At 32.4% G+C, this 25,302-nt stretch overlaps 3 protein-coding genes across 5 annotated transcripts; 1 reads left to right on the top strand and 2 right to left on the bottom strand.

Annotated features, from left to right (window-relative positions):
• Nucleotides 1-1,113: 1,113 nt before the first annotated feature.
• On the top strand, nt 1,114-3,636 carry LOC113855248 (putative dual specificity protein phosphatase DSP8). Its single transcript, XM_027486805.1, has 7 exons — nt 1,114-1,259; nt 1,390-1,600; nt 1,825-1,947; nt 2,224-2,317; nt 2,454-2,536; nt 2,628-2,717; nt 2,844-3,636. Exons 2-7 carry the CDS (start codon nt 1,403-1,405, stop codon nt 3,102-3,104), a joined length of 849 nt encoding a protein of 282 aa, XP_027342606.1. The 5' UTR covers nt 1,114-1,259; nt 1,390-1,402; the 3' UTR covers nt 3,105-3,636.
• Nucleotides 3,637-8,754: 5,118 nt separating this feature from the next.
• Nucleotides 8,755-14,928, bottom strand: LOC113854717 (NAC domain-containing protein 75-like). 3 transcript variants are annotated; one of them, XM_027485891.1, is made up of 8 exons: nt 14,855-14,928; nt 14,110-14,417; nt 13,417-13,628; nt 12,901-13,081; nt 11,939-12,513; nt 10,698-10,961; nt 9,848-9,940; nt 8,755-9,325 (listed from the first exon to the last, which is right to left on the bottom strand). In XM_027485891.1, exons 3-8 carry the CDS (start codon nt 13,540-13,542, stop codon nt 9,233-9,235), a joined length of 1,332 nt encoding a protein of 443 aa, XP_027341692.1. In that variant the 5' UTR covers nt 13,543-13,628; nt 14,110-14,417; nt 14,855-14,928; the 3' UTR covers nt 8,755-9,232. The 3 variants fall into 3 exon arrangements, with proteins under 3 accessions (XP_027341692.1, XP_027341691.1, XP_027341693.1); XM_027485890.1 differs by having other exon boundaries at nt 8,756-9,325; nt 13,417-13,714; XM_027485892.1 differs by having other exon boundaries at nt 8,756-9,325; nt 12,901-13,078; nt 13,417-13,714.
• A 3,598-nt stretch (nt 14,929-18,526) lies between these two features.
• On the bottom strand, nt 18,527-25,302 carry LOC113854053 (mitochondrial-processing peptidase subunit alpha-like). Its single transcript, XM_027484881.1, has 13 exons — nt 25,089-25,302; nt 24,704-24,952; nt 24,319-24,615; nt 22,763-22,930; nt 22,468-22,635; nt 22,294-22,374; nt 22,056-22,122; nt 21,671-21,768; nt 20,144-20,216; nt 19,975-20,045; nt 19,806-19,855; nt 19,042-19,154; nt 18,527-18,951 (listed from the first exon to the last, which is right to left on the bottom strand). The coding sequence occupies exons 1-13, from the start codon at nt 25,125-25,127 to the stop codon at nt 18,899-18,901; spliced, it is 1,527 nt and encodes a 508-aa protein (XP_027340682.1). The 5' UTR covers nt 25,128-25,302; the 3' UTR covers nt 18,527-18,898.

Below are 25,302 nucleotides of genomic sequence, written 5' to 3'. Positions count from 1 at the left end.
AATAATTTATTCCTTTTACTTCGTTGAGTTACTATTTTCAAAATTAATTTAGTTTATTTATAATTTTATAAAGACTAAGTTAATAATATATATTTCATTTTTTTTAAATTTTTGTTAATTTCGACCTTTAACTCTAAGAATTAAAGATAAAAAAATTAATAATAATAAAATTTTATTAAAAAAATATTTATTATATTTTTATAACTTTAATATAATAATTATACACTTTTTTATAAATTTTATTTATTTGTGAATATTTAAATTCAGCTTTAGTTAACAAAATCCTAAAATTTAACATTTTAAATTAAAAATAAAGAAAAAATTTGAAATAACTAAATTGTCTCACACTTTCACTTTTAGTTTATTTTTTATTTTGAAAGAGCAAACCAAATTAAATAATTTTGTAAGTTGAATTAAGTATTTATTTGAAGTTTTATAGAATAATTACAAATAATTATAATTTTAACATCATATATAGATAATTATATTTAATTAAAATTATTTTTGATTTGATTAATTTTTCTCACATTATTTAATAAAAATCTTAAAAATAACTTTTTTTTCTAACCTGTATAATAGTATACATAATATAAAATATATTTTTTTGTTAAAACCTTTAAAATTTACTAATATCAATGAATTAAGTTTTATATTTTTTAATAAGATTTGTTGTATATAAATTATTATCATATATAATGTTAAATTTAAAAATATATAATAAATATGATATAATTTTTAAAAAAATTTAAATAATAAATTTTAAATTAAAAGGCATAATTATAAATGGTATTTTCATTTCTTTTAGAAATTTCGATCTTGACTACTAATAATCATACACTTTTTTAATGTATGTTATCTATTAAGAAATATTAACTATACTATATTAAATATTTTAAATTAAAATTAAAAACATGTATAAAGTGCGTTTTATTATTTTAAATTAATAAATATTTTTATTCATAGTTTTTTTTTTCTATTTATAACTTTTCAAATGATAAATACTTTTTATAAAAAATTATAAATACATCGTTACCAAAAAGTACACCCTCTATCTCCGGGTTTGCAGCAAAAGGAGGGTTTTTTTGGTGATAAAACCCAATCGCAAGGGCATTTTTATTCGGAACCTTCCACACTCTACTCTTAATAACATTTCACTCTCTCATTTCTCTCATTCCTCGTTTTCTCTTCTCCCATCGTTTCCATTTTTTTTTGCTAATTTTCGATTTTGCTTCTTCCTTGATTCCCAAGTTAGCGGCAAGGTACGGTTGCTTTTAATTTTTTTATTCCTTCGAATTTTTTGGGTTTTCACCGATCTAAATACATTCTTATGTAAATTAGGATAGCTCTTGTGGTTTTAGGGTTTTTATTTTTGTTTCTTTTTTGGTTTAGTTTGTTGTGTGCGATGAAGATCGAGGAATTGGACGATGCAGAGTGTAGTAGGGATGAAGAAGAAAAGTACGAGAGGCAAATTGTGAGGGTTGATGCGAAGAGAGCGTTGGTTGGAGCAGGTGCTCGAATCCTGTTTTATCCGACACTCTTGTACAATGTGCTTCGTAACAAGATTGAAGCTGAGTTCAGGTGGTGGGATCAAATCGATGAGGTTTTGCTCGCTCTGCTTCTTCTTTCGTGATGGTTTTGTTCTTTATTTTCGCTATTGATTATCGTTGTTTTTATTGTTTTTAATTTAAGTAAGTGTAAGCTGTTAATAAAAGTGTGCCTTGTTTGATGAGAATGATATTTGAAAATGAAATCGGTTAATGGTGTTTGGTGGGTGCGGTGGTGTGGTGTGATTTGTGGTTTTGTTAAATTTTTTTTTCTCTCTAGTTTTTATTACTGGGCGCAGTTCCGTTCCCCAAAGATGTTCCTCACTTGAAGCAGCTTGGTGTGGGTGGTGTAATTACTCTTAATGAACCTTACGAAACTTTGGTGCCATCATCATTATATCATGTAAGTGTAATATCCCCTCGGCTTTTTTGGCTGTCTTGTCTCAATGAACCTTATGAAACTTTGGTGCCATCATTATTTTGATACTTTTAAGTTATGTAGAAAGTTTATTTGTTATTAGGAAATTGTGGACTCTGATTTCCACTGAAGAGTGTGTTTAATTGATATTTAAATAATGAATTTTCATGTAAACTTTGCAGTTTCACAATGTAGTTGCTATATTTGTTTTAGTATATAAGCATTGCTGATATCTAGGTTTATTTGCTTTATTTATTTCAGGCTCACGGGATTGATCATTTGGTGATTCCGACCAGGGACTATCTTTTTGCTCCCTCTTTTGTGGATATCAGCCGGGCTGTGCAATTCATTCATCGTGGGTATTTTCTTTTTAATTTAGTTTTTTGGAATTGAGGGGAGCGATGAATGCATCAATGAGTGTGGTTCTTTGTTATTTTTTGAGTGTTAAAGTGTAGTTTTTTATTCTGTGTATTACCCTTGTGTTTTGGTAGAGAATGCAACATGTGGTAAAACTACTTATGTTCACTGTAAAGCTGGGCGGGGGAGGAGTACAACAATTGTGCTTTGTTATCTGGTAATTTTATGGTCTTTAAGTTAGAGTTGTGGCATTAGTTGATGCTTCAAGGTGCTAAATGTTTTCCATGTGGTGGTCTTATGTTTTCTAGGTTGAATACAAGCACATGACACCTGCTGCTGCCCTGGAATATGTTCGATCTCGAAGACCTAGAGTGCTACTAGCACCATCACAGTGGAAGGTATAACCAAGCCTCTTTTTTTTCTCAAGTCCCCTCTCCCTCTGGAAGGCTGGTGATAATGAAGCAATTACTGTAATGTATTTTTGGTAATGATTTTTGTGTAATCTTTGCATGTATTGTAAGAAGGCTGTTCAAAACTACAAGAAGCGAAGACCTTGTCCTTTACCGCACTCTCCCTCTGGGGATGCAGTGCTTATAACCAAAGCTGATCTTGAAGGCTATCATAATCCATGCGATTCTGGTATGGAGCTGGCAATTGTTCCTAAAGTGCCAAAGACTAAGCTCATGATTGCAAGATTATCTTGCCTGTTTGCATACTTAAAAGTATCCGGTAGTAGTGAACCAATGACCAGGCAGCTGCCAGTTTCTGAGTCACGTGCTTGCTAAGCCAGCTTGATGTCAAGCTTGTGGCCTGTACAGAAGATGATGATGATGAAAATAAGTGAAGTCTGATAATTTCCCACAAAGTCGGTGCAATTGTGTTACATGAAGAGAGGGTGCATAGAAAGAAAGATAGGAGAGAAGATTTCTCCAATGCTGTGTTACAGGTTAAGAGGAACATGTAGTTTTTCTTGTACATATATTTGTCATTTGCATGTTTGTTAATTCAAGTGAATTCCTCGTGCAAGTTAAAGCATTATTTATGTGAGATCAACAGAATGTGTCAGGTGGTGACCAAATGGTTACTTGTCTTTACTGATACAAAACCATAGCCGATTTCTTTCATAAAATGCATTTGTCTAACTTGTATGCCAGACGCTGACAGGCTGTTGCAGACTAGCCAGTGTCTACGGCTTAATTTTTGTTGCCAAAGAAACAGCGGAATGGGTGTGCAGTGTATACGGCGTGAACTGTTCCCCACGGATTGTGTGTTTGTTTGGTTTATAATAATTGACAAATTAATCCTGTATTTTTTAATGAAAAATGTTCCTCGAAAGTTAATTTGTCAACAATATTTTATTCATCTTTAAAATAAACGCTCCTAAGAAAACTGAATTACCAATAAGCCTCAAATCTAAAGGTGGAATTACCGAAAAAACAAAAAACCGTCTAGACTGGCTAGAAGCAGACAGGCCTGAAATGAGTAAAGTAATTGAATTTGCTAATATTGTTGCTCAATTGTGTCCACTTTCTCAGTTGGTCACTGCCCTATAATTGTTCCTAGCATAAATGATTGCCAAAATATTTCAAGCAACTTGTTGAAGGTTCCATCTGATGATGCATGCGCTTTGCTGTATCTTCCTCTGGTATATTATGATTGGCAAAGTTTCCTGCAACAGTGTACAAATTCGGATATATTTTTGTTCCTAAAATTGACTACCGACCCTTTTATGTAAATGACATGACACCGAGTCATTATGGCCACATGTAAGTGGAATGGATCATATGCTGTCAGGCATCAGCATCTCCAAGTGGTTCAACACTGAATATTTAAACCTAATTGATACCATGTTCCATTCAGATTTGGAAGTAGATTCATGAAAAAAGATTGTTTCCACCACCGCCCGGGGGCGAGGGGAGCGCATTCATATTCCAGAATCTAGATGAGTAGCAGCGTAAATCTTACCATTCGCTGGATCATACGTTTGCCGGCGCTAATTTGGGCTCAGAATAGTTTTTTCTTTCTAGACAATTAGTCCATGCAGACAGGTCCAAGATTTGAGGGTGCGTGTGTCAACCCCCTTTACAGGATGACGAATACGAATAAGCGCAATTCCTCCTTGGAGTCTGCAAAGAAAAACATCTCGCACTTGAGCAACAAGGCCTAATGCTAATTTTCCTTGAATAACTTGTTCCTATTTTTATACCAAAGAAATTTCTTTAAGATGTTTTTTGTCCATAAAATAAGTTTGTTTCTTAAACAAGTGAAGATATGTTCACGCTCAGTAGATTATAAGGTGCATGTTTAGTTATTCTTTTTCTTAATAGCACACACGTTGGGTCAAAATCAACTGTTAAGATCATTGATAAATGAATTACGATGCACATCGATTTTTCTCTTTATTTATTTCTTTTATTACGTCACATTTATCACATCTATCCCCTTTCCCCCCCCCCCCCCCCCCCCTTTTTCCTTTAATCTCTCTTCCACTTTTATAGCCCAAAAATGGGCTGTACGAGGTTGATTATCCATACAAATAGACATTATCACGATGCATTTTCTAATATTGAAGGTTATAATCTCTTTTTTTTTTTTAACTTTTGAAAATAAGCTCTTTTTGAGAGAGGCTTTCTTTTCATAGAACACATGACTGATATGTTTTTGATAGGCCTTAGAGTTGCCCCAAAGCAAGCCGGATCGGTCAGGTAACTGTTTCATACTACGACCATAAAGCGCAACGATATGGGCTACACGGCCTATAGGGAATAACTGGGTCCGTAAATATCTGAAGATATATATATAAGCGACATTTTAAGTAAATTTTTTTTTATTATTATTAGAGTTAAGAGACATTAATAATTACTATTAAATTAAATAAAGAACTTAAATTTGATGTTATTATTTTACTATTTTTTTTCTCTCTTGTTAATTAATTCTCTTCTCTCACCTCTTACAATAACACACTCTTCTCACTTGAAATATATATATTATAATGTTAATTTTTAGGATGAATATGAATTTTGTTCGTTATCCAAAAAAAAAAAACTTTAATACTGATAAAATGGAATTTAATATATGATGCTACAAGTTAATGTCATCTATAAATATAATAAAATTTTTAAATATATAACACATTAACACGTCAATGAGACCATTCTTATCATTTTAATCTTTTATCAAATTGTCTTTAATTTTCTCCACATACACAATATGTGTACCAACACACACACATTAATAGTTCAGAAGTCCTTTTACAAAACCTAAAGTGATAACAGATTATTATTAGAGAACCAGCCGTTTAACGTAATAAATATTTTGAATACCAAATTAATTTTTCAAAGATCATACATGGGATTTTATTTTATGCTAATATATAAGGATGAATCATGAAACAGAGGTAGACCATGTTTGGTATCTGCTAATAATGTTGAAATAAACTCAGTTATGGGGAACGCAGGATTTACAAATTCACGTAGAGGACTGTGGTCTATGGAGTTGGGATCCGCTAATAATTAACAAATAAAGTGGTGAAAATTACTTCTAAATGGCTTAATCAATCAATGTGCTATTCAACTTCTCTAGCTATAGGAGGGAAATGAATCAGAAAAATAAAAACAACCAAATGGTGGGGTCTATTAGATGGAATCCGGCATAGAGTTGGCCCCCCAATTGAAGAATCTTAAAAAGGTCGATAAGAGCATGTTGTTATATTCGTCCTTTCACTACCACCATTCTTCCTGCGACTTCTTTATGGGACCAAATCTCAGGCATACCAAGAAACCATAGCATTGGCAGTACACATATACTCTCTCCATATATGCTCCTTTCAAAAGCATCCAAAATCTTCCATAAAGTGAAAGAACTGAATATCACCTTTTTAAGCCTTCTTTAAATTTTAAGTTTTAGAAATATGCATGGAAAGGGGTACTCCCTCTTGCTAATTTCATATTAATACCCACCCTCTCTTTCTATTATTGGTTATTTGTTTGTTTTAATTAGAACATTAATATGAGAAACACTAGTTTAAAGATATTCTCCAAGATCATATTATACTTAGCTGTATAAAAAGAGATGTATAATTATAGTGGGTTGCCTTTTTTTCTACTATACACTCAAAGAAGGTATATATATATAGCCATGAGTTTGGGGACGGTAAGCAGTTATTTAAAAAGAGTAGAGGAATAAAAGAACCAAAAAAGTTTATTCTTGTCTTCTCATTCTTTATTCCGTTCAGAAATTACTATGAAGTTGCCCCGTCTTCATCTTGAGTTTAGCTTTATTGCATGCACATGTCCCTTTAAAGCATTAACATGCACATTACTCTCTCTCTCTAAAATAAAATAAGTATATCATCAGTCTAATAATCCAGCAGGAAAAGCTCGAATCTAACGCAGAATAAAGTAATAAAGACGTGTTTGTCTCCTAGTATCACTTTCTGAAAAACCAAATAAGAAAACGAAAACCTCGCCTATAAAATTCAACTTGCGTTGTTATTCAAAACCTAAGGCTCAAAATAAAAGAAATTTTAACGTCCCTTCTTTCCCAAGTTATAAGTTTGATAGACACGAAGCTATAATGCCTTTAAAGAAGTAAAGTGTAGCTTCGCATCATTAACAGAAGTTAACAATTTGAAAAATATCACTGGTTAAAATTTCAAAGTGAAAATTTTTTATTAAAGAAATGTATATATAATCTTATCAATGTATTGTTAGTATAATTTTTATAAAAAATATTTATTGATTCTTTGACCTGTATTTTTAATATTGTTTTTTGTATACTCATTAGAAGTACTCAAATAATTTTCATGAGCAGTTTATACATTTCAAAGAAAAAAAAAGGTGAGTTATATCCATTGTGGTTCAACACAGAGTACTCTTTCGTCAGTCAAGGGACCCATCAAAACTAAAAGATCTTCACAAAACTCATCTCCTAAAGTACAATTTCTTTTTATTGTGCAAACATCAGCAGCAATATAAAGCCCAAGGAAGGTGCGATGCTCTGCAGATTTCTGTACATATATGGTCGTGTGGCGTAAAGAAAGCATCGTAGTGAATGCATGAGATCAACTAAATGGACATACAAATTATTTTACGCGGATAAATTAATCCATCCTGTATTCAAGTGAAGTACTACTTAACGAGTTAATTAATTAATGAGTTAAATTTGAAAATATAGCTAAATAGATAATAGAAGATGATATATATGAAGCTTATATAAATGGTTATATAGTATATCTTTTAAAGGTATATAAAGTGAAATGATAAGAGTAGATATGCTCGGAGTCAAGGATTTTATAACTTGATTTGATTTATAAATTAAATGTTTTATTAGAAAGTTATAAATTAGGAATTAATTTATTTGAATTGAAAAATTTTATTTTAGTTCTGTATACATATAAATTAGTTTGAATATGAGTGAATTTAATATAATTTTAGTATTTGGACAAATTGCTTCACAACCTTTAAAGTTTAATAAAATTATACTTAATATTTGTATCGTTTTTATATTAATTTGACTTCCGATAATTTAAACAATTACATAAAAAATTATGGGTAACTTGTTAAATTAATCAAAAAAGATGTGTGGTGTCATATTATTACATAAATTAAAAAAAATTGTGCAAAATTAAAAAAAAAGGGTAGACATTACGTGAAATTTTATTAAATTTTAAAGGGTATAAGTATAATTTGCCCTATTTTTTATTATTGAATTTGTCATTTTTTCCTTCATTCAATTAAATAATGTAGTATATTTAAACATGATAATAACATAAATTACTAACATAAATCAATTTAATAAATATTAATGCATTTTAAAAAATATAAATTAATTCAAATATAATTTTATAATAAATTTAAAATATAATAATATATTCAAAAATTAAACCAATTCAAATTATTTTAAAATTTTTAATAATTTCAAAAAACCCAAAATGAGCAGCTACCTGCTGTACTTTGTGACTTGACCAGCAATTTGGATTCGGAATGAAGGCCCGAGTAACAATCCTGGTTCTTGGAAATCTTGCAGTGCTTGAGGTTCCACCTAAAGTTCTTGATAATAAATTCTAAAAGAGAAAGCAAAAGTTATATGATTCCTCTAATAACCTTTAAAAAATGTGGAACAAGCTAGGTAGAAACTGAAACCAATTACAATTACAACACATGCAAGAGAGAAATGATATAAGAAGAATTCAATGTTTTAACGAGTTTACGTGAATGGTTCAAATTAAATCTTTAATAAAATTGACAAAATGATTATAGTGTATGAAAATTGAAAAAAAAAAGAATCTGAATCGTTTGGTACAATATTCTCAATTAATAATGAACCTGGTTTGATAAAAATAAATAAATAAAATCTCATCTCATTTCAATTTCCTATGCATGGCACGGGCAAGAGGGCGGTTTGCAGTTTGCACAAACTCATTGGTATATTTCTTGTATAAAAAACAGGAAAAGTGAACAAATACAAACGTCATAAAATAATAAAAAATAATATGAATAATAAGAGGGATGATACTGTAATCATATTAGTGATGATTTTCATGCAGCAGGATGCATATTTAACTTTGAGTCTTTGGTCGTTCTCCCTCACCGTGTGTCAGACTCAGGAGGGAGTGCAGCTTTGCTTGGATTTCTTTTCTTCTTTTTTTTTTTCTTTCTTTTCCTTTTCTTTTTTCTCCCATTCTTTCTAATTTGTTCCGTTGCACACAGTTAATTCCGCTGAGAGCAGCCACCAAAGCTTATTATAAACAAGCACCCATTGGAAAAGAAAGATAACTGAGCAAACCATGGATCTGATTACTTGGCTTTTTGTTGGAAAGAAACTTGAGGTACGCTTCAGGCATTAATGATGACGATAATGATGTTGTCTTGTTTGTGGTTTTTGTTTATTCTCTACTTTTTGGTGTCTCCTTCTACTCATGATGATCATGTAGGTTCCCAGGGTCTGGCCAGTAAGAAGAGTACTTCAACCATTCCGCTTCTTGTGGGTTTGTAATAGATGATTCCTGCAAGGAAATTGCATATAATGAAAAGATTAGGGTTCGGCTTTTTAATTGAAATATTTTCACACTCTGAGGGAGAAGAAGAAAAACCTCATAGTCAAAGTCAAGGAGCATTTGGCCTAATAAGGCCAGGAGTGCAAAAATTAAAAAGATTTTAAGTCACTTCACTTTTCCAATCTTTCCTTCTTGTTCCCAAAAAAAAATAAATTGTTAAACATCAGGAACAGTGTTTTCATGGGGAGAAAATGTTAGCATAAGTTTTTGTATCGTGTAAAGAAAGATATTCTCCTGTTCAGATATGCAAACACGAGAGCTAAAAGTAATAAAGGGAAAAGGACGAAGGCTTCTAGTCTTTAATTCAAATGAAAATTGTTTTTTCAATATTTATTTGAATCATTTATTCTTGACCCTCTTTTCTCTTTCCCTATTCGGCATTATGGTGTATATATTTCAGAGTCATATATATATATATATATATATATATATATATATATATATATTCTGAGTCAAAAAGTTATCAATTACCTCTTTGATATCAGTTGAAGTGCACCCCATGATGAGTTCCTCCAAACCAGACGCAGACCTTCCTCCAAGTTTATGATGTTGTTGCTGCTGTTGCTGCCATGTGGATATACATTATACATGCATTTAAAAAGACAGCAATATATCAAATTCAAAGCCCATATCTCAATCATCACGTTTGAACAACAATCAAAAAGCGAAAAGACAGTTTCATGCTAGTAATTTAGCAAGCACTTATAAAAGCCTCCAATTAATGAATCTACCTCGTGCACCATACCATGCAGAACCAGTCCATTTTGGACTTAATTCAACACACTGAGTGCCCTATTGATTGCACCACTCAATCCACCATTTTTTTTATTTTTATTTTTTATGAGCATGTTATACAATAGAAAAAGTAACATTCTTCCTAAAGTCATTTCTTCTTTGTCAAATGTTAATTGAGTGACCTACCGACACTACTTTCTGATTCTGTCACAATTATTCGATCGATATCTATATTTAGATCATGAAAATTATAGAAAAAAATATTATAAACTTTTGGGTAGTTGTCTAAAATTCTAAGCGTCGATTACTTTATTTTCTAACTTAATATTATATTTTCATTTGCTAATTAATTTTACAAAGATATTATTCACTTTAATACTTTTTAATTACATTATTTTATTATAATTAAAGATTATAACAAGATCTATTTTGAAAACTAAACACTATAAAATGACAATTTTATAAAATCCAAGACTATAGTAGTTAATATTTACAATCTCAAGAATTAATGCAGAAGTTTATTTAGTAAAATATTATAAGCAATCATCTTTAAGAACCGGGGTTTGGATGAAGATGATTGGATTACCTGGAAATTTTCCATTATTCTAGAGACATGGTAAGAGTTGTCGTCTAGGATAATGGATGCGTGGTGAAGGGGAGGAGGAGCGATGATGGTGGAGATGGGAAGCGAAGGCCTACTGATATGGAAGGCTGTGGTTGCAATGTGTTGGTGCGCATGCTGATTTTGTTGTTGTTGATGATGATGATGTGCTACATGCCGTTCATGTACTTCTTCGCATGAGCCTGATGCTTGCACTTCACTTCCCGTGGAAGCTTCTCCCATTCCAACCTGCAGTGGTCATAATCATCTTCAATTGTTAACTATCACAAAATTTTCTAGCTAGCTTGTTTTTGCAACCTCTCACTATTTTCATTTTTGGGGGGACCTCTCTGAATATTATTAATTAGCTCTAACTATCAACTTATGTCTCGATTTCATTATTCTCCTTCCATTTCTTATATTTTCTTGCTTAAGATGGCTTAAATATAAATTAAGCAAGTTTTTATTAATATAGCACATTATTATATTTTGACTTAAATATCTTTATTTATACTTCTAATTATTCTTTGAATTTTCAGAATTAAATAAAGATACAAGAAAAAACTAAATAAAATTTGAAAATATATAATAATAAAACTGTTGAAACAAAACTACAGAAGTTAAAACAGTAAAACATAAGGAATGGAAGAAGTAATACACATTTATGTAAAAAGAGAGAGATACAAATAGATAAAAATAATTAATATTTATTAAATCACATTGTAAAAGATTAAAGTTAAAATAATAATATAACTTTTTTAAGTGATTATAATCACTGACTAATTTTAATTTTGACCCTTTTTGCGAACCTACAATACTATATGCATCAATATAATAATAATAATAATAATAATAACATTAAATATGACGTTACCTTTTTAAGGTAGGTAAACAAACGGGTGGTTGGTTGACGCGGATTTATTATAAGGTCAGATCCTACAAATTTATGCGGTGTATGGAAGCAATGTTTATGTCAATTGTCAACAGCTTCCTTAGCCCTTTCATGTTCTTTCACCTTTTTGTACAAATCATATACTATTTACCAAACGAACGTTGAAATCAGGTAAATTATATATTACCAAATGTAGTAAGTGAAACATCGTGTTCATTAACTGCTCTTAATTAAGAAAGGTGCCTACATATGAAAGTTTCCCAATTACTATGATGTAAATAATACGTACATGGAAGCGATTTTGACGTTACATGAATTATATATATGTATGTACCTCATCGAAGCTTTTTCTGAATGGAACGAAGCTGAAATGGTTAGATTTCAGGTGGTGAATATCCAAGGCATTGGTGAAAGGTGTCATTGAAGGGACCCCAAGATTAACAGGAGACATTTCATCTCTGTGAGTAACGATTTCCTTTGAAGAACAACTTCCACTTCCACTGTCTCTTCTTCCATTATTAGGTTGTTCTCCACTTGCTTCACCGGTTGTTGCACTTCTATCTGACCAATTGCATTGCCTTGGTTGTGTTTGGTAGAATATTTTTGACACCACAAGTTCTCCTTCTTTCTCTTCTTCATGCTGACCAAGATGGTATTGGTGCATCACCCAATTGGTCTTCTCGGGTTTTCTGTTCTTCCCAAAATTGGTGTAAAGGACCAGAATTTTCTTGCACCCCTTTTGTTTACCATTCACCAGCACTGGCCTGGTCTTACCAGTCTTGTGCCATCGGGTTTCTCCCCCTTGCAAGTCACATTCGTTTTGAATCTTTCTCCTCTTTCGTGTTCCTGTTGTGTAAGCCTTTGAAGGCCTGTGGAAGAAGTGTCTGCTTAGGCCATCTCTTGTCACTCCTGAAAATCACATGGACAAAATCAAAGTTAGGTCCACTTAGGTGAACTGTAACACAAATACCTTTTTGATTTAGTATTTAAGTTCGATATAGATATCAAGAGTTTTTTAATTTAAATATAGAAGTTAAAAAGGAAAATCGGATGAAAGATTAGAAGTGCACATCCTAGTTATATAATGTCACAAGATGATTAGTATATAATTTAAGTAAAATAATGTTGATCTTTTATGTACGGTAAAATTATTATTATTATTTTTTACTTTTTACACTCACACTTTAAAGGCTAAATTTAAATTAAATAATAATATGAAGAAAACTGCAAACACCTTGCGTAAAGAAGTGAGAGAGTTAGAGGCTATTTCAATTTTACTAGTTTCAATATCTCAACCTGGAAGTTTCTCAGGATGGGTGTAACAAATCCCATCTTCTCCTTCAATGGTAGGGATGAACTCGTCTATCAAAGGGTGTGATTTCATATTCTTTGCCTCTACTTTTGCTTCAAGATGTTCTATGAGTTCTTGGTCTGTTGGATCAAACTTCACTCCCGCTGGTAGACCTAGCCAGTCCTGCTGGTTCCATTGAAATTCAAATTAAAACAAAAAAAAGGCAAAAGGAAGAGATAAGAAGAGTACAAGAGAGAGGAAACATAGAGAAAGAAATTAAAGAAGATATTAAAGCTTTAACAAGTTCTAAAACTTTAGTAATAGGCTAAAATAGCTAACGGAAGAAAAAAAGTGATACCAATATAGCATTAAATTAATTGCACTAGTCCAATGACAAAACAGACGTAAACATATTAATTTGGTATACTTTTGTCGTATGATTCTTCTTCAAATTGTCAAAGGCTTTTCGTTGAAGGCAAGAATATTACTAATATTTATTTATTTATTTTTATTTTCCGTACCGGCTTCCCTTCAAACTTGTGTCCACAACCAGGGCACTGTTTGGATCCACATAGCTGATGCTCTTCGAGCTTGGCATCTATGAGATCAGAGCTTCTAACACAACTCAAGTTGCTGATCTTGTTCATGTTCTGCTACCTTTGACGTGTGATGATGCTATTGCTATCTCTCTTGATCAAACTTCTTTATGAGACCTTGAATTGGAATCCTCTCACTATGGAATAGTCCACAACTCAGCATATCTTTCTTGTATATAACAGGAAAATCCTAGAGCTTGTTGAGCTCAGAACTAAAATTTCCCTAAAAGATCAATAGAAGAAATTGGATGGCATGTTACAATCATTAATTGTCAGTGAATTGAAAGCGAAAATAAAGAACTTGTAATAAGAAAAGAAGTGGGTTTGGCTAACTTTTATGAGTTTTTAAGAACTATATTCAAGAAAAAGATAGTTTATGATCAGGCCATGATTCGATTCAGAAACTGGCTAGATAAGAGATACCAAAATAAACGATTAACAAAAGTATAGGCAAACGAAGAAAAAATGAAAATATTAATTCTCAATCATATGGCTATTTCGGAGAAAAAATCAAATGAATCCATAGCAATAAATTATGCAGAATAAGGATGAGAGTATTAAGAGAGGAGAAAGAAGGAGAAAAAGAGAAAACTGTTACAATAGGGTTGAGCTATAAACCTGCTTTAACCATGGAAAACACCAGAACTCCCTCTACTTTAAGTGAAGCCAAGTGAGAAAAATAATAAAGGAAAAGTTGTCTGCTTCGAACACACACAGAAACTTTAAGCCTTTGTTAATCTATGAACCGCATGTAAGTAGGCGGTTTATGAGAAAAAGAAAGAGAGAGAAACAAAGAAACAGTATAAAAGAAAGAAAACCCGGTTGGTTTTTCTAACTAAAGCTCAAAGCCCATACTCTCTTCACTCCTCTATGTTACATTCATCCTAATATACTGTAGCCACCCTACACCTTTCTTTGAGCCTTGACTGCTAAAGCAAAAAAGCAATAAACGGCCACACAGCTGTTACTAATCAAGAAAAATTATACTTAGAACCCATAAAAAAAAGGAAAAAAAAAAGAAGACAAAGGTAATTAAAGGATTAGGAATAAGTATTTTTATAATGATATGGTTTTTATCAATGGTTACAGTTTAACTCTCTCAATGTGAAAACTCACTTTCTCTTTTTTGGTTAGAGTTTTACATGGTTACATGTTAAAAATGACTTTCTCTTAATACGTGTCAGTATCACAAAGCTTAGAACATAGAGTAATAAAGACAAAGACAACAAGAAGGGCAGAATTAACAGTCTCATTATTCTCACATAACGGATTAATGTCAGAAATAAAGCCAAATTTTTCTTATAGAGAGTTAGAGGGTGAGACACCCGGATTAAAATACGGGAAAAAGATGAGAGAAACTCACATGGGTTTTGAGCTGGAGTGCAGATCATGATGCTTTTGCCATGAATGTTTTGAGCACACACGCAGGGAGAGAGAGATGTGTGGACAGTGTTGGGAGGTTGCTTGATAATCAAGGAAAATGAGACGTACTTGATGGACCACCACCCCCTCTTCTATTTACTTCAACTTACGCTAAATCTTATTTTTAAAACATAAATATGTGATCAACAATAATTGTTGAAAAATAACTAGATCGTTTGAACATGCTCAGGTTCAGTTCCTCATTTATACATGAAAAAAAAAATAGTTAACTTTATTGGAAAATATCCATAATGTAAAAAATATATAAATTTATGAAATCTGGACTAGAAGCACCAAATACTTTACTTTATGGCTGCAGAAAAGTAAAGTAATATACAAGTATAATTTTTAATAAATAATAATTAGTGTCATAAAAGTACAAATTAAAAATAGTTTTTATTAAAAATTATTAATATATTTTCAGCATAATTTTTAATATATAGACTCTTAACATAATTTCTATTTATTTTAACATCAGGTAATAAGATTCTAATGTTTTTTTAGGGGGAGGATAGTACTATTATTTTCCCTTTTTTGTCATCATCTTTGCGGCCTGTGTTATTTCTATGGAGGGGTTGTCTAAAGTGTTGGTGAGTTGCACATAACTAGTGTAGTTTCACATAAGAACTAAAGAGTATACCCTCAGCATTATGTGGGTCCGGGCATCAGCACGGAAATCTTTGGCCCTTATAAAGTATCTTAATCAGATGATGGTTAGATTTCACGTTTATAACTACATTCTTTGGGGCAGTCAATATAAAAATGATGGAGGGACCCTAATGATGTTTGCAGTATACACATAGATGGCTATGATGCCTCTTTGTCTTTGCAAATTGCAAGCCTTGATTTTATTTCATGGAGCTGAAAATGAGGAGGGAGGATCAGAATTTTCACCCAAAATATCTATAGACAGTCCCCAAGAGTGAGGAATATATCCTATCTTAAGGGTAGATCTGAGTGAAACTTGGACCTACCCATTTAAAAAAGGCACAAAAGAAAAATGATAAACATCGTTTCTCATATATTTTTTTTCTGACTAAAATTTAAGAAAGAGAATAGGAGAATCAAATTGCTTTAATTATCCATTTAAATTTAACTTTGCTGAACCAACCCATGGAACCCACATATGGAAACAGTTCTACATATCCTCCGCCTAGGCCCCCCTTATTTGTCACTAATACATGGTTGGTAACACAGTTCCGGGGAATATAATCAGTTACATTAGTTTTATTTATTATACAATAAAAAGGAGGGTGTAGTTTTATACACATTCAAATATTCCCAAATACACAATCAAACAAAAGAAATTCCAAAATGCTCTTTTTTTCTGCACAATTCATCTTCAAGAATATTTCTTAAGGAGTACAATTCTTGGTACGGTATATATGTATATTCCAGATTAATTATAATTTCGCAAACAAAGATTTAAGTATTTAAACTTAGCAATTATTGCACTTGCACAAGCTATTTATATTGTATCCCTTCAATTGCTGGTCAACGTAATACATTCAGTTATAAAAATGAAATTTTTCTCACAACCATTAGAGTTATTATTATCATCATTAATTAATATAATATGGGAGACAAAAAATGGCATCATGAGAGTTCTCATCAAGTAAGTATAGATAAATCACGAGGCAAATAAAAATAAGAAAACATTGCACGACAGCAAAGCAGGCAATACCAAATTGGGAACACATTCATCCGATTGCCATCCCTACCCACAGGCCATAACATTTGATTTTCCCCATCTTTTAGGGCATAGGATAACTTAGAGATCTAGTTCTGTGTATATTTTACATCAAGAATCAATTTAGCGTATTGTGCACACATTTTTAGTATTAACTATTTTACTAAGATTAAGTTAGCCACACATACTAGTTATATTTAACGATTGAAAACTAATTTTGCTTAACTTTAAAACCAATAATTACTTTAAATATTTTTATTAAAAATCATTTATTAATAAAAAAATACACGTTAACATAATATAATGTATTATTTAATAATATGTATTAATTTCATAACAGCGAAAATACATATTAATACAATATAATATAGCATCCTATTATAATTTAAACCTGCAAAGTTTATATAAATAATTTAATTCAATGATAAAGGGTAGACCAATGAAAACTAACCACACGTCTAACTGTCCATACATGATATGTTTTTATTTCTTGATGTTAAAGTAGCATATCAATGAATTTTCAATTTATTTAAGAAAACGTTGTTTTCCGTTTCACCATCATCTAAAGAGGTAAGAGGCCATGTACTTGTCCAACTTTTGTTGAAAACTCACAATTATTTTGACAAGGAAACAACATGATCTCGTTTCATATCTCATATAATGCGTCTAATAATATATGATTAGTGAACGCCTATGTCGATAATATTTGAAAGGGCCCTATACTTATTATTATTTCTTTTTGCTAGAAAGGAGGACCTTTAAGTAATTTGATCTACTTATTATTTGTTTTAACACGGATGTCTCTTCGATGTTCCTTGTGAAGTGCAATTCTTTGTTGGGTGAAAGATAGTTGAAAACTTAATTAGGGAGCACAAGTTTACCACAGTCGAATTCAGCTTTCTTTACATGTGGAAGTCAATTATTTAATTTGCGCTCTCATCCACGAATAAGAACTTTAATTTTCAAGACCTGATGAAGTAATCCATTTTTCCAATTAAGAGTAAAAACATTAATTTTCAAGAGCTACCTTCTATGACTCCAAAAGAATGAAAAATGGTATCGGTAAGTACAAAAGTGGATATGGCCGCTGAAAATATGGAAAAAGAATGACGTTGATTGGTTTATCAGATCGTAAATAGCTTTCTTCTATTTAACTCGTCAAAATATTGTTTTGACTTATTGGAGCTAATGTATCTTCTCGGGTCAGCTGCGAAACATGTTACAACTACAAGAAGAAGAATAATAACCAAGACATGACATGTTTGGCAGGAAATTTCAGAGAATATATTTTGTCATAAATTTATAGTAATGATGCGCAGTTTTTCGTACATCTCTCATATTGAAGATAATCAATTATCAAAATTAGGAAATTGATGGTATTGATTGGTTATACTTAATACTTACTGATCAAATGTGTTTAAAAGTGATTGATCAGTTAATTACTCCTCTTATTTCAATAAATAGTATGTAAAAGAAATGATATATGGGTAATACCATGCATATTCTAAAATGATTTAATAATCTACGCAGACGAAGGTCAAAACTTATCCCAGCAATGCAAATATCAAGTTATCCTTTTGTAAAGGCTATAAACAAAAAGTTGTTTCCTATGAATCCCTAAAAGAATTTTACAGATTCGTGAAATATACATAAAGCATGTTACATTTGAAAAATTTACAAATGAAGATGCTGTCTAATGAAATGAATTTGACATCCCGATAAGCTTTTATTAATTAGCCGATGTTGGATACGGCACGGATTGAGTTGTTGGAAGAATCAAAACTCTACTACTTAAGAGAATTTAAACACAGCATTTATGTAAAAATAAACACTTATTTTCCGTAAAGTTTAAGTGTTATTTTAATAATGGTTATGTTTAATGATTTTAACTAAAACAACATGCAATAATATAATCTAGATTTCAACTAGCAGTACACTTATTCCCATAGTATAATCAGCATAAAAGGAGGAATAGCAAGCAAAATAAACAAGATTTAGTACACTTATTCATAACAGGTTCTTGATCAATCGATTGTGGTTTGGCTTCCCAAAGGTATTTAATCCAAAAATAATCCAGCGGTTTTAAGTTCGGCCAAAAAAATATTTAGGTGAAAACTCTCAAGATCAATGGTTATGTAGCCCGAAATAATGGGATGTGCAGATGCCGCTTGCGCACAATCACTAATTTATTGACTACAACAAGGATCTTTAGGATTTTAACTTAATTTTACACCTTTCAGTCGTACAAGACTTGATCTATGTCAAGAAGACCCAACGTGATGGATGAAAGCAATCTCATTTTGAACGGAACTTGCCACTCACTGATTCATAGTTTGGAACATAGATAACTGCAGAACATGGAGGAATAAGAATAAGATTGCTAATCAAAAAGATATAAAAACAGTCAAGGAGAATTTTGTTCACAAACAAGGAAATACCATCTCCATATGATGCCATTGTGAGAGGGGAAGAAATGAGCTTTTGTGAAATTGAAGTGATATCCTTCAAGGTTACTTCGTCCACTGCCTTTAGGAAATCCTCCACAGGTTTCCTGAGTAGGGGAACGATATCTTAGCTAGAGACACTAGCATTTCAAGTATGCAACAATTGCAACATTTAATAGAAAAACTAACAGCTTCCCTTTTCCGTTCTTTTCAATCACAGGAACAGAAAACTATATGGTTTCAATCCATATTCAGCATATAATATCCAATTCCCCACCGACAAGAACAACTAGTACCAAAGGTGGAATCTCCAATCTAAAAGAATACTCTAGCCAAGACTAGTTCTATCTAAAGTTACAATAACAAGCTAATTGATAATTTATTTTTTGAAAATCAAAAATATATTTTCCCCCTCATATCTACATCCTTAAACTCATTGCAGAACAAATTGCTACACACCAATATACTAAAACATCTAAGGAAATGATGCGAAAGAAGAAAACAAACAAAAATTTTGTAAATAAAACATCTACCCAGGTATTTCATCCCAAAACATAAAAAGTACCAGTGAATTAATCATAAACATGCTTGTAAGCACACTAGGAAACTCTGTTCAACCAAAGTGAATATTTTGTCTACTGTAAAAACTTTGTTAACTTGTTTTGGAAAGTGTTGAAGTAGGTCCCAATGTCCAACCAAACAAAGCTCTATTAAGCTCAAATTAACAGCAAATTTATAATGTCATTCCTGAGACATACCTTTCACCATAGGTCAAAACCTGTCTTCCTATATCTTCTGAAACAACCATCTGAATACAATTTAAGTTTAATAGTGATTAGATATTAAAACAAAAAATAATAATAATAAATGAAAAATAAATTTTTGCCATTGCACAATTTCCAAGTAATTTGAGATGGATTTACATACTCTTGATTCCAAATTCATCAAAATTGCAGATTTTGTAGCCTGTTTGGCTCGATCCAGCTGTACCTGATCAACTGAAGACAGAAAACAAAAGAATACATGTAAAGCTACCAACCTAAAGGTGATAATCAAGAAACACAATATTAGTCAAGTGAAGAGTATAGCAACAAACCTAGTCCAGAAGTAGCAACAGCAAGAAGCTCATTAGCTGCTATATCAATGGCTTTTGATACAAAATCCGAGCCCTAATACACAAGCAAGCATAAGGTCACAGATGATTGAAAAAAGATTAGAGTATCAACATAGATTTTATAAACAGCCATAGTGGAGCTAGAGCAAGGAATAGATCAGCTGGATCACATCCATCATATGTGCATAAGAACAATGATTCCAGGCATTTGGGCCAGCAAATAAACTAGTCCACTTAGTTGAGTGCAAGAAAAGTGGGAATGTGGAAATTTTGGAATGATAAAACACTATCCACTTTCTTGGCAGAAGAAAAATAAACAGTATTCATTTTCATTTTTAAATGTAGTGAATAACCTCAGTTGAAAAAGATTTTCATTCTAACCTCTATTTTCCTCCTTCCTAATTTCCACCTACACAACGAAGTACACCCTATATTCTTCTCACCTGGTTATGCAAAGATCCATGCATGGCATGTGTCACATAATATGTGCATATGCATATCTATATATTACTATTCATGGAAAGTTAGTAAAATCTTCCAACAAAGATATAGAATGCAGCATTACATATAATTCCAGTCAATAGACTAACATTAAATAAGCACGGCACTGGTAATATTTACAAAACAACTAGTAAGTAGATCACACGCCTCAGAAAATTTAAAGAATTCTTAGAACACTAATTAAATATCTATTGTTACAAACAATTAGAGACAAAAAAATATTTGTTCCATACATTATAAGTTCAGAACTGAGAAAGATCTCGGATAAAAAGACCCCAAAACATATGACTCAATCTTCTTCTAGGTGATTTGCTCATGAATCCTAGCATATCATAGATATCATAAAGGTAGTAATAACCTAATCAACTTGGGACCAACTCCTGAAAGCGTAAAACATAGGGACAAAACTTGCATCAAGTTCTTTATATCTTTGCAATCAAGTTGTCAAATTGTACAATAACAAGTGGACTGTTTTCAAAATTGAATAGCTTCCATGAAGAATAAGTTGCATAATTTTGGGAAAACATTCACATGTCATTGTTGGATTCAGAACATGATGGTCAAGGGTATCAATTATAAGGAACTTGATCTAAATTTTGTCCTACATATATAACAACAGATATATATTGCAAATTTACATCTGTTGTGCCTTAACACCAAAGAGAACCTCGATCATGCAAAATCTCATTTAGACTAAACAAACCAACCATATACAATAAGCTGAAGTCTAGCCTCAAAAACACAACACAAATCTGTTCACATTACTACCAGACTCATAATAAGGCACCAATGCTTGCTCATCATCACAATGGTGATTTAAGTGAACGTGAAGTATTATACTGTTGTTGAATTATCTTATAGCTCCAAAACATGCTGAAATTTTGGTTCTGGTATCTTACAAGGTTTAATAAAAGCACCCTTAGTTTACATATAAAAATTGACTGACAAATATTCCAATATATCCAGAAACCATGATTTCATAATGGACAGGATTCAAAAGAGGCTTACTGTTGTGACTTGGATACCAAAGATGCCAGTGTTATTGTAAATATTGTTGAATGCTGAAATTGAATGAACTTGTGGGTATTCATTTAGAACACGGAGATCTGCATGGCATAAAACAAGAATGCTAAGGTAATAAATAATATATCAAAAAATGCAGTTACTTTTTCTGTTTGGGGGGTGGGGGTGGATAAAGTGCTGTGTTTAGTTGCAGAAAGATCAATAGAGAAGCAAAGACAGTGAAAAAATTATACATAAAATCTTGACCATCACAAATAATACACGACAACACACTGCAATCTTAAATGTAACTGAGTATCAGTCATTTCATTATCTGTTCCTAGCTTCAACTACAAAGCAAAAAGAGACTGAATACTTCAAGATAACTTACATAGCCTTGAATACATCCCTTTACCAGGTCCACCAGCTGAGAATGATCCACCGCCTCCCAATAGCATCTATAGTAAAATGAGATAATACAGTTATTTACTGACTTAAATAGCAGAAAATAGTGTAAAGCATATACATACTTTAAGAAGCCAACTAAAGAACCTTAGGAAGATTTTTAACCACAAAAGGAAAAGAAATTTGAAGTGCAGAAAAGCATGTAAACAGAAGACATTATCGACCTGAAGAACAGTCAAAACCATAGCATCCTTCAACTTATGCCAGCCACCAGGAAGTTCAAATGCTAGAGCAAAATGGGTCCGCTGATCATTCAAGGAATGTTAGACTTGACAACTGTTTCAGCCCAAAAAGTAAAAAGTAGAAGTGTGAACAGCTATATTTTTTCTACTTCATACCCCTGATTCACTTTGACATCTATAATCACCACCAGTATATACTGATTTTGGCTCCTCTGAACGTCTGACACTGGGTAGATCAGACAGAAGAGGTTCTGCAATAGATAATAACTCCTCATGCTCAACACCAGAAGCTGCAAGTACTATCCGAGGAGCAGTATAGTTTTCCTGATGTTTCATAAAATTTTAAGTCTTATAAGAAAGGTACAAAACAGCTAATAAAGAATCTTTAAACTTTTGAGAGACAACTAAACATATATTATATAATACATAAAGATTAATTTTGAAGGCTTACAGCAACAAATTCCTCCAGAATTGTACCATTTAGTCTATTTACTGCTGATTCTGAAGCTAAAAGAGGATTTGCCAAGGCACCAGAAAATCCAGCAGAATGAATTGCTTCCAAAAGCAAGTCTTGAGGGTTTTTGGAAGCTTCACCAATCTCAGCCTTCACTTTCAGAAGCTACACATAATTGCAATATTTCAAAAGGATGTGAGATATGTAAGCGCTAAACAAGAACAAAAATGATATTGCTAATCTGTCTCACTATGAAACACAGTCCTAATAAACTTTGACAGCAAATTTGTACTGTGCTAAAATGGCAGTTAAAGTTAAAAAGTTAATATAAACATCCTTACGAGAATATAGAGTTTAATGACTATACCAGGGAATAACCATCAATCTTCTTACTGTGCATTCAACCTTTTTCAAAGCACATAGTAAGTTATTTACAAGTTATATATCAGACCATATAGATATGTTTAGGCCAGTGTAGAACCAGCTCCAGGCACAGTGTCCTGATGAGGAAAGCCAAAAATACAGGCCCATTTAAACCACACACCAGCCATTGGGGTATGTGAACTAAAGGGTAATTTGAGACAGCAATAATACATTCAAAGCACCTCTTCCCCTAAAATAATAACAACAGCAACACACATCACACATAATTTAGTTTTGACAGTTGATCATAAAGAAGTAGCAGAAGGACCATCAAAGCAAGAAAACACAAGCACATGCCAGAGGAGAAACGGACAAATTGCTGACAGAGCAAGGTTCATCTCAGCTGAAAACACACTGCTTTACTTTAGTTTCAACAAAACCCAGCAGTGCAGTACTGAGTTCTATTGACAACTATTTTATTTGCATAATTGTATTTCCAGTTCCCCAATTAGTTTTATGATTTATCACACACATGTACACGTGTAGTTTCTTTAAAAATCACCATAAGTGTACTACACAGCAGTAGTGCCTCCCACATATATTCATGTTCATTTGAATTAAGTACTATAAAGGTTAATTTTACACATTTGGTCTCTACAATTGAAACTCATTTACAAATTAGTCCACATATTTAAAAAACTTATGATTTAGTTCCTATTGTTATAACACTCTTAAAAAAATACCAAGAATGAACGATGACATTTACTAACTGTGTTATATTAGCAAAACCAAAATGTAACAAAACATTCTACAGGGACTAAAACGTAAGTTTTTTCACACACTGGGACTAATTCATGAATGAGTATCAAATATAGAGACTAAATAGATATTTTAACCTATTACAAATTATTCTAATATATATCTCTTGGAACTACTATTTCTTTTATGGAACATTACTGTCTGTTTACTGTACTTTCTCAAGACTTTGCAATTCATGTCTTATCTGAGCAACAATTATCAATTAAATAATTTATTTTCTTGAAAGAAGTGGGTTGCATAATTGCCTAGCATTTGGGTGGGCACCACATGCTGTCTTACACTTTCAAGTTTCAACAGCACTGCTTCAAGCTATATCGAAAACTATCGGTAAAAGCATTCTACTAGTCTTCACAGCCATATGGGGAAAGTACCTGCTCATTAACCTCCCAATCAAGAAATACAGGGTTCCTCACACAATCAACGAGTAGCTCCACCATTTCAGGAACATATGTCTTCAAAGCATCAAAAGTATAACCCATCTGCTCTCTAGAAGCCGAGGCCTGCACATTGCCACCAATTGCCTCCACCTCTCGAACTACCCGAAAGTGGCTCCGGTTTCTAGTGCTCTTGAAAGCCATTCGTTCTAACAGATGTGTAGCTCCAAAAGTTAACGGATTCTCATAGATTGAACCACAATCCACATATAAACCGATTGAAGCTGCAGGAGTCTGAACAACCACATGGATATAATCAATATACTTAAATTTTACACTCTATACATTCAAAATCAGATAATAAATAATTAACAATTTATACCGCTGAAGTTTCAGAGGCCACTTTAACTCCATTGGGGAGTGTAGTAATAACAGTTTTACCCGGAGCAACATAATCAGGCAATGGAGGAGGAAGTGTAACGCCAGGAAGAGGGAAATCCAGAGGCGGTAAAGAACTAGATCGCTCTCCGGTGAGCCACCCAAGTATACCACCCAAACCAGAAGAGGATTGTTTCGTGGCAACAGAACTTGAACTTGCGAACCTGTTCGGAACCCTATTGCACGAACGGGCCTAATCGCAATGGCAGAGTAACATAACAATAATTCAAAGTATCAGTGTTGATATTGTCGCAATCAAAATGGTGAGATCTAGGGCATGATAATAATCAGCATTTGAAATTGAAACATTGGAAGATGAAGATACGAACCCTGAAGGTCCTGATGCGTGAAGCAACGTTCCTGTACATGCTGATGATGGCAATGAAGCTCGGAATCAAAGAGTAAGGATAGTTGTTTATTTGATTGATTCCGTTCGTTAGGCTTTTGGCAGCAACAAAAGCTTCAAGCTTGAGCTTCAGCAAAGACAACGATACTCAGATGTTGTTAGTGGACTCTGGGCTCTACCACCAGCCCAAGTCCAAC

Source organism: Abrus precatorius, unplaced genomic scaffold (assembly GCF_003935025.1).
Source record: "Abrus precatorius isolate BTA unplaced genomic scaffold, Abrus_2018 Scaffold11, whole genome shotgun sequence".
Classification (NCBI taxonomy): domain Eukaryota; kingdom Viridiplantae; phylum Streptophyta; class Magnoliopsida; order Fabales; family Fabaceae; genus Abrus; species Abrus precatorius.
This window is presented reverse-complemented; position numbering and strand designations above follow the sequence as displayed.